Source organism: Callorhinus ursinus, unplaced genomic scaffold (genome assembly GCF_003265705.2).
Source record: "Callorhinus ursinus isolate GAN/ISIS: 27379988/994484 unplaced genomic scaffold, GSC_fseal_2.0 scaffold9, whole genome shotgun sequence".
In the NCBI taxonomy this organism is placed as follows: domain Eukaryota; kingdom Metazoa; phylum Chordata; class Mammalia; order Carnivora; family Otariidae; genus Callorhinus; species Callorhinus ursinus.
Window position 1 is genome coordinate 42931429 of NW_027397071.1, and position 15333 is coordinate 42946761.

General features: G+C 37.4%; 1 protein-coding gene across 2 annotated transcripts in view; it reads left to right on the forward strand.

Moving 5' to 3' along the window:
* NEGR1 (neuronal growth regulator 1) overlaps positions 1–15333 on the forward strand; it is an 856892-nt gene that overhangs the window by 660100 nt on the left and 181459 nt on the right. For both annotated transcript variants that reach the window (XM_025871911.2, XM_073896528.1), the window contains exon 5: positions 3300–3420. In XM_025871911.2, coding sequence (XP_025727696.1) covers positions 3300–3420 — 121 coding nt within the window. The remainder of the gene's footprint in view (positions 1–3299; positions 3421–15333) is intronic.

The window sequence follows — 15333 nt, forward strand, 5'->3', positions numbered from 1 at the left end:
GCTTCGTTTATAATTGCCGATACTTGGAAGCAACCAAGATATTGTTTAGTAAGTGAATGGATGAATAAACTGTGGTACTTCCAGATGATGGAATCTTATTCCGTGCTAAAACGAATTGATCTATCAAGCCATGAAGGGACATGGAGGAACCATAAATGCATAACACTAAGGGAAAGAAGCCAACCTGAAAAGGTTACATGCTCTATGATTACAACTATATAACATTCTGGAAAATGCAAAACTTTGGAAACAATCGAAAGATCAGTGGTTTCCAGGAGTGGAGGGGTGATAGAGATTGCGAGCTAGAGCACAGAAGATTTTTAGGACAGTGAAAATAATTTTTATGATATAATGATAGTTATATGTCATTATGCTTTCGTCTAAACCCATATGATATACAACAGCAAGAGTGAAACCTAATGTAAACTATGGATTTTAGGTGATACTGTTGTGTCAATATAGGTTCATCAACTGTAACAAGTGTACCGTTGTGGTAGGGGGTGTCAATAACAGAGAGGCTATGCATGTATTGGGGCAAGGAGTATTTGGGAGATCTCTCTACCTTCCACTCAGTTTTGTGTGAACTAAAACTGCTCTAAAAAATTAAATCTATCAGGGCGCCTGGGTGGCTCAGTTGGTTAAGTGACTGCCTTTGGCTCAGGTCATGATCCTGGAGTCCCAGGATCGAGTCCCGCATCGGACTCCCTGCTCAGCAGGGAGTCTGCTTCTCCCTCTGACCTTCCCCCCTCTCATGTACTCTCTCTCTCTCTCTCATTCTCTCTCTCAAATAAATGAATAAAATCTTTAAAAAAAATTAAATCTATCAAAAGAAAATGACACATGCATACAACTCTTAATGTTTCTCTCCAAAACTCACCGACTTAACTGTCTTACCCATCTCAGGCAATGGGTATTCTAACCTTCCAGTTAAGCTAGATGAAGTCACCCTGGACTCGTTTCTTTTTTTCACATCTGTTAGGAAAATCCTATTGGCTTCAGCTTCACAACAGACTCCAAAGCCAGTTACTTTCACTACCTCTAGTGCTGCCACCCTAACCTGAGCTGCCAGCATCACTTGCCTTGCTTACTGCAACAGCTTCCTACAAGAGCACAGCTTCCCTCTGGCCTCACTATGGTCTTTTCTCAACACAGCAGCCAAAATACCTTTGAAATGAACATCAGATTATATCTCTTCTATGGTAGTTCACCACTTCACTCAGAGTAAAACCAAGTCCTTAAAATCGCCCTTGGCTCATCTTCCCACCTTTGGCCTTATGTATTAGTCAGGGTTCTCCAGAGAAACAGAACCACTACCTATACACACACGTATGTATAAATCTTTAGATGTCTAGATAGATAAATATGCACATACATATTTACACATATCTACGTACACACACACACATATATAAATCTATAGATGTCTAGATAGATCAATACACACATACATATTTATACATACCTACACATACACACACACACGCGCGCGCGCGCAGAGATTATATTATAAGGACTAGCTCACGTGATTATGCAAGCTGAGAAGGCCCCCGAACTGGTGTCTGCAAGTGAAAACCCAGGAAGTTCAGTGGTATAGCTCAGTCCAAGTCTGAAGGCCAGTGAGAACCAGGGGAGCCAATGGTATACATTTCAATCCGAGGGCAGAAGACCAGTGTTTTACCTCAAGCAGTCAGACAGAGAAGGGGGAATTCTCCCTTCTTCTGCCTTCTGTTCTATTCAGGCCTTCAATGGGACTGTATGGTGTGCACCCACATGGGAGAGGGCCATACACTTCACCGAGTCCACTGATTTGAATGTTATTTCCATCCTGAACCAGACAAACCCAGAAATAATGTTTAATAAATACCTGGACACTGCAATGCAATCAACTTTACACAAAATTAACCATCACACTCCATCTCCTGATAATCTCCCTTCTTTCTCTTTGCTTCAGCCACATGGTTATCTTTGGTATTTTTCAAGCAAAACAGGCTTGCCTCAGCCTCACAGCCTTACTGCTAGCTGTTCCCTCTTCGTGGAAGGCTCTTTCTTGAGATATCCACAGAGCAAACTCACTGATCTACAGCAGTCTTTACGTAAATCACACTTCCTCAATGAATCTTCCTCAGATAACCCTACATAAAATTACAGTCCATTCCTTGAACATATTCCTCTTATCTTGCTCTAATTATTTTTTCCCATCTTTCTTACCACCTTCTAACATTTTATTTAAATTATTTATTCTATTTACTGATTATAGTCTGTCTCCACATCCCTCCCTCCATCTAGAACATAAACTTCATCACATCAGAAGGATGGACTGCTTTTTGCCTTGAAAAATATCTGGCATATATTGATGGCTCAACAACTATTTGATGAGTAAAGGAGTGGCTATGCTACAAAGAAGCTTTTTAAGCATCAGTTTGTGTGTTTTGATCTCTGAACATGCAAAGATAAACGAGATACTCACCCTGCCTTCAGGCAGCTAACAAGCAAGGCTGGCATACCCATAAATAATTACAATACAAGATAGAAAGTATATGGTATGAGAGAGATTTAGATAAACTGTTGAGAGAAGGGAAAACTATTTTCAACCAGAGCAACAGGAAAGAGTATGGAGACACCTAATTGAGGCTGCATCTGTAGAAATGGAAAAGAATAGCATTTCAGGTAGAAGAAACAACCAAAAAAATCACTAATGTGCTAAAGCACAGGGAACAGGCAGAAGAAAACACAAAAATAAAAAGAGTTCAGGCTTTGAGTCAATATGCCTAAGTCAATATGCCAATATTAAGTCCAAATTCTGCAGCTAAGTAGCTGTGTGACCTTAGGTAAATTATTTAACCTCTCTGAGCTTCAGTGTTCACATTTCTGATATTGGGATAATCCCATCTAGCTTAGAGTATGACCCTGAGGAAATCATGAATGTAAAGCACCTAGCCCAGTGACTGGTTCCCAGTGATCACTCAATAAACGAGAGCTATTATGGGAGTGTAGTTTGACTGGAGTACAGATGAAATGTTCCCCTCAACAATGCCATTTTTCCATCAGGAAGCAAGGCCAAAATGTATTGCATTTACTCTGCATTCCTTGGGAACATTCATCTATTGTCCAACTTGAAAAATGAAGCTGAAAATGACTTGTCTTGTATTAGAAGCATAAAACCCTGAAAATGTGATGCATTGGCCTATCAGGCATAAGATTGCTTTGAATATAGAAGGAATAAAAATATATGTGTGTTATATTTCTGCTGATGAGTAGTTTTAGTTAACCACCAGGTTCTTTCTTTGTTTCTTTTTCAGTCGCTCCTACAATTCAGGAAATTAAATCTGGCACCGTGGCCCCAGGACGCAGTGGATTGATAAGATGCGAAGGTGCAGGTGTGCCGCCTCCGGCCTTTGAATGGTACAAAGGAGAGAAGAAGTAAGGACTTTGTGATTATTACTGTGTTTCAAGCACTTTGAGCTAATGTGTTTGTGTTTCAGATACTTACTTGAAGCCATTTCTTTAACTGGCTTGAATGATTCTCAGCAGCCTCCTCGCAGTCAGGCAAACTGAAGGGGCCCACATGGGAGGGATGAGTAGCTAATAGCATCTAGAACAAATGTCCACTTTGGTTTTATATGATCACAGAAATGCCTGCAAATCCCGTGTCGCTGATACATTTCATTTCTTCCCTTCCTTTCTGAACCAGCACACCATTGGTCTTGCTGGCAACCATGTTTACTTGGGAAGCGAACCAGCTTTTAAAGAACTTGGGTGCAGCTTTCAATGAGTGCACTCCAAAAGCAATCGGAGCTGCTGTCTCTGCCTGGCTTCCTTGAGAAGTCTCAACCCTTTCACCTGCCGTACTCTCCTGCAAGGCATTTTAACATTTCATTTTATAGAACACTATGTTTTAGATATTCTGTCACTAAAGGGCCTTTAGAGGAGATAAAATACATGGTTAAAGGACTAACCAAGGGGATTTTAGGGCTACTGTGATTGTCCCCTTGAGGAGCCCCAGGAAAAGCCTTGACAAGAGCTATTGAACAAGAGAAGACAGGACTTGACTACTTTCTCTTTACTTTCAACCAGTAGGCTCATTCAGACCTCTTCAGCTGCTCTTATCAAGCCCTCAAAGAAGAATGGGACCCGTGTGGGTTAACTGGAAGATGTAATGTAAAGGGGAGGATATTATCTAGAATATATATATGTATGTATGTATGTATATATATATATATATATATAATTTTTTTTTTTTGCCTCAAAACTAGGGAAGAATGTGTTCAAGAAAATGCTAGGTTGGGCCATATGAAACTGCCGTTTTTAGTCAAAAAAGCTAAATATTGGCAATTCCACACTGTTCAACATATATATGTATGGGGTTTACTTATTTATACCATGGCTCATGACTAAGGACAGCTAAATGTCTGAACTGAAAACTAGTGAAATGACATAAGAGCTTAGATATTGCCATAATGGATGACAGTGGATGGGACATAGCAGGTACTCTTTTTTTTCTTAAACTGTAATCAAAAGAAGATTTGTAAAAGACCTTCTCCTTCTTCAACACCAGCCTTAAAAATAAAGGATATCCCCATAACTATCTCATTTGATCTGAATAACCGACTCAGTTTTTATCTACAATTATTTGCCGCTATTTTTATGCAACCTCTTCTGTAATTTGGGGTACTCAATCTTTAATTCTTTTTACTACTTAATGTTTTTACTAATTCTAAATCTACCTCTTTGGGGCTTCATAGAAGCCCCATTTTTTATGTTCTTAGAATTAGATAAACTAGTCTGTGGTTACCTTTGTCCTACGGTACAGTATTGTATATCAGCCAATAACCTTTCTCAGATCCTGATAATCCAGATTCAGAAGTTCAGTTTTTGATTATATGGACAAACATCTAGAAGAGTGTTTTCCAATCCTCTGTAAGTTATGAAACCCTTTTTTCAAATACAATCTTATGTGGAAGTCCAGTAAGTAATACCTTTGAAAGCAGGACTTCTCTGGTAGATGTGGGGTGAATGGAGCTTCAGTTCCATGTCTCAGAACCTTCCCTTGCAAGGGCCCCCCAAATCTCTGGTTCTTCCACAAAGTACAGATTAAATAATGACAAACTTTTTACATATCTCTCAAAGTCCCTTTTGAATCTGTGTCATACCTTTCTTACAAGCTAACAGAATTATCCCTAGTAGTATAAGTGAGAGCTCCTTTGTTAAAGTCCTTTTGGTTTCCAGTATTTTGTGAAATGATGTCCTGAATTTTTTTTTCTATTTCTCTCTCTTTTCCTTTCCTAAATTCAGCAACCATTGTCAGAAAAGGCTACAATAATCCTTAGTCGACTTTCTTGGCCTATAGCAAAAACAGCAAAGGACCCATTGGTGTCCATAGTCATAGCTTCAGTGACTTTTTTCCTACTGGAGAGATGTACTATAGCTTTTATTACATTTTCAAAGGAGTTTAGAACCATTGCTAAAAAAGGTGGATTGATTCTCTCCAATTAATGACCTTTCCCAACACACTCACACACCTAGAGAAAATCTGGGAGCTGTGAAAATCAAATGCACTCGTCAAAGGCAAACATATTTTATTTCAAAGTGAAATATGTATCTGTCATTCGTTAAGGTTATATCTGAGGAAATACTCAAATTATCAAATACCACAAGAGTATATAAAATCCTCTCAAAATTACAGTGAAGCAAATTTGAGAATGTGTAAGGAGTAGGAAATAGAAGGGTTCTGGTTGTTGCTGAATGGTGGTTGTTATACTCACTGAGTGGGTTTACCATGCTACCTTCTGGGCCCAGGCCATTCAAATATTTATCTCATTAAAATGAAAAACTACCTATGTAAAAAGCACCTGCTGTTTGATAGGCACTGTTCTAAATTGTTAACAGACATTAACCCATTTTATTTTATTTTCACAACAAACTTATTAGGTAGATACTATTATTGTCACCTTTTGCTTGGGGGAAACCAAAGCACAGAGTGTTTTTAAGTAATTTGCACAGGTTCATACAGTTAGTGGCAGAGCTGGGATTTGAACTCAAAAGTCTTGCAAATCTTCATGCAGAGTCCATGCACCCTGTGTAGGTTATGGCACTTCAGAGACTATCAAAAATAATTTGAACTGTCAGTGTTAAATGGCAAGGGTAAGGGCATTGCAGGTCAGTTATGAATTAGCAAAATAAAAGACTGCACATACAAACACTCACACTTTCTGAATTTACTTAGTCAAAGACACAGAAATAATGGAATCAAGGTAGACACACAGAGAAGAAATAGAGCATGTTTTTGAGGTCACTAACAGAGAAACATGAAGCTGTCAGAGACCCTGTCAAAGTGTGGCAGAGTTTTTACAAGATCTGGAAAAGTTCTATTTCCTAGAGATATTTTCTACTTCAAGCTTGCAAAAATATTCAGAAATAACTTATGTCTTCACTTCTACTTAAGAGAATGTTTATAAAAACTCATCTCTTTTAAATTAAGATCTTCAAAGGCAGGTCTTCATTAAAATAAATATGAACAAATAACATAAACAAATAAAAAAGGCAGTACCTGAACATCCTTAGTCTCATCTCTGCCTATAGTTCTTCCACATCTTATAAAATCCATATCTGTGTACTGAGAATAATCTAAAAACCTTTAAAGAAACGTGCAAAATAAAGCACAATTTAAAGAAACAAATGCTTACTGAGGACAAATCATTTTCAAGGTTCTTTAAATTCTTTTATCTCACTTATTGTCCAGAGTTCTGTGAGACAATTTATTGTCCTCAATTTACTGATGACAGAACAGCACAAGAGACTTAACCTGTCCAAGAGCTCTCAACTTCAAAGATGTCATCAAGACACATTTTATTGTTAACCTCTCAGTCCACATTCTTTCTCTGGTATACACTGCCATTCTTAGTTATCTACTGCTAAATAAGAAATTAACCTAAGACTTAGCAGCTGAAACCAGTAAGCATTTGCTGTCACAGTTTCCGTGGGTCAGGATGGGAGCAGCTTAGCTGGATAGTTATGGCTCAGGGTCTCTCATCGGTCGCAGTCAAGTGTCATCTGGTGCTAGTCATCTAAAGGCTTGACTAGGGCTGGAGGATCTGCTTCCAAGGTAGCTCACTCAGATTCCTGGCAAGTTAGTTCTTGTTATAGTCAGAAAGCCTCAGTTAATTGCCTTTTCATAGGGCCGCTTGACTGTCTTCTTGATGTGGTGATTGACTTTTCCCAGAATTAGTAATCCAAGAGAGAGCAAGTTAGAAACTGTTTATGACCTAGTCCCAGAAGTTATGCTCTGTCATTTCTGTAATATCTTATTGGTTAAACAGGGTGACCCTCTTCAGTGTGGAAGGGGAAAATGGGGACATGAATATCAAGAGTTAAGAATCATCAGATACTATTGGGGCCCCTGGGTGGCCTAGTCTTTTGGGTGTCTGCCTTCGGCTCTGTTCACGATCCTGGGTCCTGGGATTGAGCCCCACATTGGGCTCCCTGCTCAGCGGGAGTCCGCTTCTCCCTCTCCCAGCCTCTCCCCCTGCTTGTGCTGTCTCTCTCTCAAATAAATAGATAAAAATCTTAAAAAAAAAAGAATCATCAGATACTATCTTCAAAGATAGGCTTCCATAATGGATGACAATAAAAAAAACCTATTTTTTTACATTAGAAATATTAGCCATTTGGCCTTTAGTTTATTACACTGTTTAGATAAGCACCATGAGAATGACTAAAGTTATATCTTGTTATTAAAATATTATCCTTTGGTGTAAAATGGTTATTTTTTTAACACCACAGACTCTTTTAGCATACCTGATAGAGACAGTGCTCACAGACTTAATTTTACTCCATATGCATTTTATTTTTGGGAAAATCAGAGTTCAGGGTTCAATTATATAAAAAAACAAAAATTTAAACTTTTTTTTCCTTGATAATAGAAAGAGACTCCTTATATCCAGTGAAGGGCGTTTTCAGAATAGGCAAAGTACTACTAAGGAAGTAATATCTTTGATGACGTGAAATTAAGTTAATCTATGGCTTGAGAAGAGTATATTTATTTAGGATTAAGACCAAAAACATAAAATAAATTTGAATGGCCTAATGTTTAAGTATTACAAAAACATGGGCTTTGTAACATTTTGTGAAGATGGCACTGCCATCTTGTAATGGTACCTACCTGGTAGGTAGATCAATGATGTAAAGCAGTGATCCACAACATTTTTGAAATATATATCCCTACGAGTAAAATTTAAAACTTAGGAAAAACTATTAGTATGTGAATTTGTTTGTAAATTATTATTTACAAGTAATTATTTGTAAACTGTGTATATGCACTTTTGAACTAATATTTTGCAAACATTAAATGACCTATCACAGATAAAATTTAAAAGATGAGATACAATTATAACATAAATGGGCATTCTATTATTTTCTTTTCATTTTATTATTTTCCAACAGATCACTTTATACCCAATTTGGAGTACCTGCCCTCCATTTTGGAGACTCTTGTAAAGTATGTTAGTTTAAAATAAGGAATTTTAAGGAATTTTCAAGGGCAATTTTAATGACAGGGAAATTTTACCCTACCTACCAACTTTGTAACTTTATAACACATATAACTCACTGTATACTATCTTACCAATTTCTCATACAATTCTAACTAGACTTTTTAAAATTTAACTTTATTGTAGAGCAAGAGAGGGAAAGAGAGAGCACATGCATGAGTAGGGGTAGAAGGGCAGAGGGAGCGGAAGAGAGAGAGAATCTTAAGCAGCCCCCTGCTCAGTGCAGAGCCCATCATGGGGCTCGATCTCATCACCCTGAGATCATGACCTGAGATGAAATCAAGAGTTGGATGCTTAACTGACTGAGCCACCCAGGTGCCCCATACAATTCTAACTAGATTATACCTGAGGGAAAAAACTCTGTCTCATAAAGGTAAAATGACTTGTTGAAGGGGAAGTACAGAATGGGAAATAAAATCTAATTCCAAGGTAACCTTGGTAGATGATGGATATATTTATGGACTTGGTAGTGATGGTTTCACAGGTGTATACTTACCCCAAACTCATTGAGCTGTATATATTATTCCACAACAAAGTTATTTTAAAAAACAAAAACAAAACCAACCCATAATTTCCTGAGTCTTGTGTCAAGATATCCCTCTTCTAGATTTTATACAACTGATTATTCAGAAGAGACTAGAAATAAGTTAATTCATTCTCTCCCTCTCTTTCTCTTTCTCTACCCACTTTTTTCTCTCTCTCTTATCTTCTCATTTGCAAGGCCATTCTTATAAGATTAAGCAGTTACATATTTTGACTTAGAAGGATACTGGAAATAACCCATTACCATCCCATGTTAAAAATAATCTTCCTTCCTGACCTGAGATTTTATGTATTCATTCAACAAATATGCATTGGGCATTTAACTGTGACATAACTGGAAAAGACCGAAAACAAATTAAGTTCATGCATTGAAGAAACTTCTGTTTCTGATGATATTTCACTTTTTTTTAAAGATTTTATTTATTTATTTGACACAGAGAGAGAGAGAGAGATAGGGAGAGCAGGAACACAAGCAGGGAGAGTGGGAGAGGGAGAAGCAGGCTTCCCACCAAGCAGGGAGCCCGATGCGGGGCTCCATCCCAGGTTCCTGGGATCGTGACCTGAGCCAAAGGCAGACGCTTAATGACTGAGCCACACAGGCGCCCTTCTTTTTTTTTTTTTTTTTGTGACAATATAACAAGTTTACTGCATGTGATATAATACAAGTCTTATATGCAACATAATGACTTTGGTATTACAGAATTTAACCTGTTTTGTAACTATCTTGTGGTGTTACTCTTTGCTTACCTGTTCTGTGTTGCACCAACAGACCCCTTTTCCCCATAGCTTTTTACTGTTAAGAGTTTCTTTCCCTTAGAAAAGGTGAAAATGCTCAAGTTCCCACCCATGAAAAAAATGTTAACCCAAATTTAAGTTTCAGCATATTTTAACATTAGAAATAGGGTCTGTGCAACACCTACTTTTACCTGAATAGTACTCTACAAAAGGTTATAGTGTTGACCAAAAGAAGACACAGGTTTCTCATTAAACTTTTGTTTTAATGGGTCTCAAAATTCTGTGACAGATTTTTGGTCAAGTTGTTTCCATTAAAAAGTACTGATTTTAAAAACTAATAACTTAAAACTGCCACACACACACAAAAAAAAAACACGGTCCACAAAACATCCTCCTTTCCTTCTGAAGGTTTTACGATGCATTGTTATCATTAACCAGTCTTTTACTATTAAACTTAAATGGCCAATTGACACAAACAGTTCTGAGACCGTTCTTCCACCACTGATTAAGACTGGGGTGGCAGGTATTGGGGATAATATTCATTTAGCCTTCTGAGCTTTCTGGGCAGACTTGGTGACCTTGCCAGCTCCAGCTGCCTTCTTGTCCACTGCTTTGATGACACCCACAGCAACGTCTGTCTCATGTCACGAACAGCAAAACGGCCCAGAGGAGGATAGTCAGCCCTCTTTTTTTTTTTTTTTTTAATAACCTAAGTCTTGTCTGTACAGTTTTGTTACCCCTATGATGACTTTATCATCCCAGGCCAGGGAAGAGGTAAAGGTAAATATATGAAATAAACGAGAGCATTTCAACTACTGGGAAATGGAAAATACATGTCCATGTAAGACATACATACAAAATATTATATTTAAAACTTTGGGCCAATCAAAATTGAAAGTGGGCTCGTCCAGTTTGCATTCCCTGATTTAAAGCTTATAGTTTGTCATAAAAATCACCAAAATGAAATAAGAGCCAAGTAAGAAGATCATAAGGGAGCCCTAAATTAAGTCCTTGAAAGTGCACAACAGGGGTCCATTCAACTCAAATCAGAGCATTAACAAATGCTTCAGGGAAAAGGTAGCTCTTATGCTTGATACCAATGAACAGTATTTCCAAACATTGCAAGAAGTCAAGAATAATCATAAGCAAGAAAGAACATGGTCAATGTAATGTAAGCATTGTGTGGAGAGGGTTTTTTTTTATGCCTTGAGGTACAGGATGTGAAATCAGGTGTAATAGGAGGTAGGGTTAGAAATGCATGTTAGGGCAAGACTTGGAGTATTTTAAATATCATGATAATACATTTAGACTTGATTCTATAGATTTTGGGAAGCCACTGAAGGACTTTTCAAGAGTAGTAAAAGTATACATCCCTGTTTTCATAAAATGTTTCTCAGAGCAGTTGGGTGGGAAAGATATAAAATATGGTTTAAACTAGGGTATTAGTTGTGCAATTAAAAAGCAAGAGAGGAGGGGCCCCTGGATGATGCAGTTGGTTAAGCATCCGACTCTTGGTTTCAGCTCAGGTCCTGTTCTAGGGTCGTGAGACCTAGCTGTGTGTCAGGCTCTGAGCTCTCAGTGCTCAGTCTACTTCAGATTCTCTCTCTCCCTCTGCCTTTCCCACTCATGCAATCTCTCTCTCTCTCTCTCAAATAAATAAATAAGTCTTTTAAAAAAAAACAAGAGAGGGTAAAGTTAGTATTTATATATCTCAGTGATTGATTAGATACAAGGAAAGGACCATTTGAAGATAATTTTAAGTTTTCCAGCTCAGTAATAAGGTAAATGGTGAAGTCATTAACTGAAGCTGGGAACATAGGAAAAGAGATTTGGGGGAGATTGTACTGAGTTTGGTTTAGAACGTACTGAAATTAAGGTGTTGATACTGCATACACAGTCCACTAACAGACAGCTGGATTTTGGGTGTGTTCTTAAAATTCATAGCAATATTTCCAAAATAAAAATCTGATCTCATCACTTTCTACTTAAATCCCTTCAAGGATTCTTGAATGTCCCTAAATGAAAGTTCTAACATCACAGTATGGCATGGGAGGCCCTCATGTTCCTGCCCCTGTTTACCTCTCTGGCTATCTTCCCATTTTACCATCCCACAATAGGGTTAGAACTGCCTAAAATATTTTAGTTCACAAACTGTGACATGGTCTCTATCTTTAAGGGCTTTTCATATGTTGGCCATTTTGCTTATAAACCCCTTCCACACACACACACCCATCCTGGCTACCTTTGGCTGGCTGCCTTCCATTAGTCCTTTAGTCTCAATTCAGGTATCACTTTCTCTCAGTAAACTACCCAGACCCCTTTCTGCTTGGAAAGGAGTCTCTCCAATTGTACTCCCATGTGCTTACCTCTATCAAAGCACTTTTTAAAGGATACTCAACTTGTTTACTGGTCTCTCTTCTAATCTATAATCTACCTGAGAGTGAGGGCTTTGCCCTGTTCACCATTGTGTTCCCAGCATCTAATATGGTGTTTGAAATACATTCTGTTGCAAGAATGAGTTGTGACCTTTTAATCATGATGAAGGAGAACCATTCGCATTTTAATACATTTTCAAATTGAGAAGAAAATATTAGTACAAAATTCATCGCCTTAGATTGCAGGACATGGTAAACCCAACACCTAATTGCAAAACAGAAGCTGGTTTCTGTTGCTCAGTTCTGACTTTCCAGGATTTCTTTTTGGTGAATATGATCTCTGCAAAATGGTTGTGTTGGTATATTGTGGGAGGAAATTTGACATTAAAATCATGGGCACTTTCATATTAGAAAAGCAGTTCAAGCAGAGGGGAGAAATCTAGTCATAGGCCAGGTTGTCAGGGATACAAGACTCACTGCAGTCAGAGGAGGACTGACACCTGCACTATAGCCTTTGTTTACTTGATGTAAAGTTAAAGGCAATATCCTCCCTGTGTGAATCAAATTGTCGCAAGTAAGGCAGCCCAAAGGTATCTAATCTAAAATTATTAATTTCATTAAAATTGATAAAGTAAACAAGACATACATTTTAAATAGCCTAGTAAAGTCTAAAATCATTAAAATGTCCTAATATATTGTAATACATTAATTTATTCAAATGTGCAACTAAAGATAGATACCCCTTGGGGCTGAGACATTGATGCATGATATTCTTCAGTCTGTTCCCAGGAATAAATGATATCATGTTGTATTCAAGCCTTAAGTACCAAGCAACACAGTAAACCAGTATGTTGCTATAGCAGCATGTTCACATCAGTTTTCATTTCTCTCTGGTATCTAGCAGTTCTTACTCCTCCTTCTTTTTACTTTTATTTTTTTTTATCTACCCTGCACATCTGAAAAACCTAGATGAGATTGATAATACACATGTAATTGAGACTGAGTTTGGCACATCTTGAAATCATGATGCTATGATCTTTTCAGTCACTCTCGTAGATCTTTCCTTTGAAAATAATTTCCTGTATTTTCAATATTTAATATATGGCTGCCATCTGAGAGGAAATGTATCTGTTCTGTCTAAGAAACAGACCCTATCATTGAACAATAATAACACCTATCATATTTCTAGTGCCTACTGCATTTATGTGTGTGTGTATAGATATTACATTTTATATATTTAAAAACCATTCTTATGTCAACACTTTGAGATTGGCTTCAGGTTTTCCATTTCCCAGATGAAAAAACTAAGCAACATAAAAAGGTGAAAACATAATTCATTCAGTCAAGCATTCAATAACTACTTACCATATACCTATTAAATACCCAACATTATGCTCCATGCTTAGAATATAATGAATAGCAAAAACTAGGAAGCTTGCCCTGATGGAGTTGCATGCTAATGGGGAATATGGACAGTAATCAAAAGTCATGCAAATATATGAAAACTTTTACCTGAAATGGTGTGGTAAAGAGAAGTTTTTGATGTGCTGATGATTTGTCCAACTCAGAAAGGACTAAGTAACTCCATAACATCGCTAGGACTTGAACTTTAGAGATAATTTTGAACTTATTTAAAATTATTGCATTTTTGCCACTCATCTAGGTTATGTTCTTTTTCTGCCATTCTTCACTATATTCCACATATACACTATGGAGAGAGATTTACTACAACCCGAATATTTAGTGAACCTAGGGGAAGAAAAACAAACAATAATCAATGCTGAAGGTATGTGTTGTCTGGCATGTAGTTTGAGGAGGAAACAGGGCAAGAGACAATTTTCTGCCTCTCATCTTGGGACTGTGAGTAGCCTGAAAGAGTGACTCCACTGGGAACAAAAGACAGCTGCTGTAAGAGACTGATGGGCATGGCTAAGCCCCACATAGGTAGTTAAGAGGCCTCTGGTCCAGGGAATCTGCAAATAGCTGGCTGAAGTGAACCCTACTATTTTTTTACTTTGTATCCCATTAGATTCACACCATAGGTTGGATCAGGCTTTCCTGGTGCAGATACCACATGTTACTTGGTTATTTAGCTCCACTGGTTCTATTCCCTGGCTTAACTTAATTTTCTTAAACCACTCATGATTTCTGCCATGTCTTTCCAAACTTAAATACAGTGTCCTGGTTTCTACTTAATGATTTAAATACCAGTTATTACTTGGGACAATACCATGAGTCAGAAGTTCTGGATTTGAATGTCAGTTGTACCACTTACCAGATGATAGAAGATAAATTAACTTAATTTTTCTAAACTTCTTTTTTCTTCTCATCTGTAAAATGGGACTAGTAATGTTTACTTCCTAGGGTTGCTATGAAGATTAGTTGACATACATTTGAAAGTGCTTAAATGTTTTCTGAATGTCAGTTTCCCACACTTCACACCAAACTATTTTGTACATTGAAATTCTTAAATGTTAGATTACTTCAGTCATAAGTATGTTGAGAACAGCTATTTTCCACATACATAAAGCATTCCTGCTTACATTAAAAAGACTAGAAATACAACCATGATTCAGAGCCAAAATATATGTAAGCTAAAATACTGTCATTGAGAGAGGCATTGAGATGTGTTGTACAAGGACCTATATGCCACCTCAGTGTCATCTTCACATTTTTAAGTGTAGCCAGTGTCCTTAGATAGAAATGTGTCCTATTTGTCTTTTCCCCTCTTTGGTTCTTAAGTCAGTGCCTTCAGCATGGGAGGTATTTAATCATCATTTGATGACCAAATAAAATTTCATTTCCATTAATACCATATCACATGTGATGTTTTTACCATCAACCATGACTTTTTCTGAAGCTCTTCTTTTTGAGTTGTATCCTTAGCTCATACCACCTCTTGGAATTGAGAAACCTGCAATCCAGTGTTGGAAGTAATGTTCCTTTTCTTAAATAATTCTTATGATTCACGAACTACCTTCTATCCCCTATTATCTTCCATCTCTGCTGTTCTACCACCCAAAGATCAATTAATAAGACCATAATAATCTTATCCAGTTATATAACATGATATATTATTAGCATATTTTCTTTAATTCTAGTCTGATAAAAGATCTATTATCATTTGAGAACAC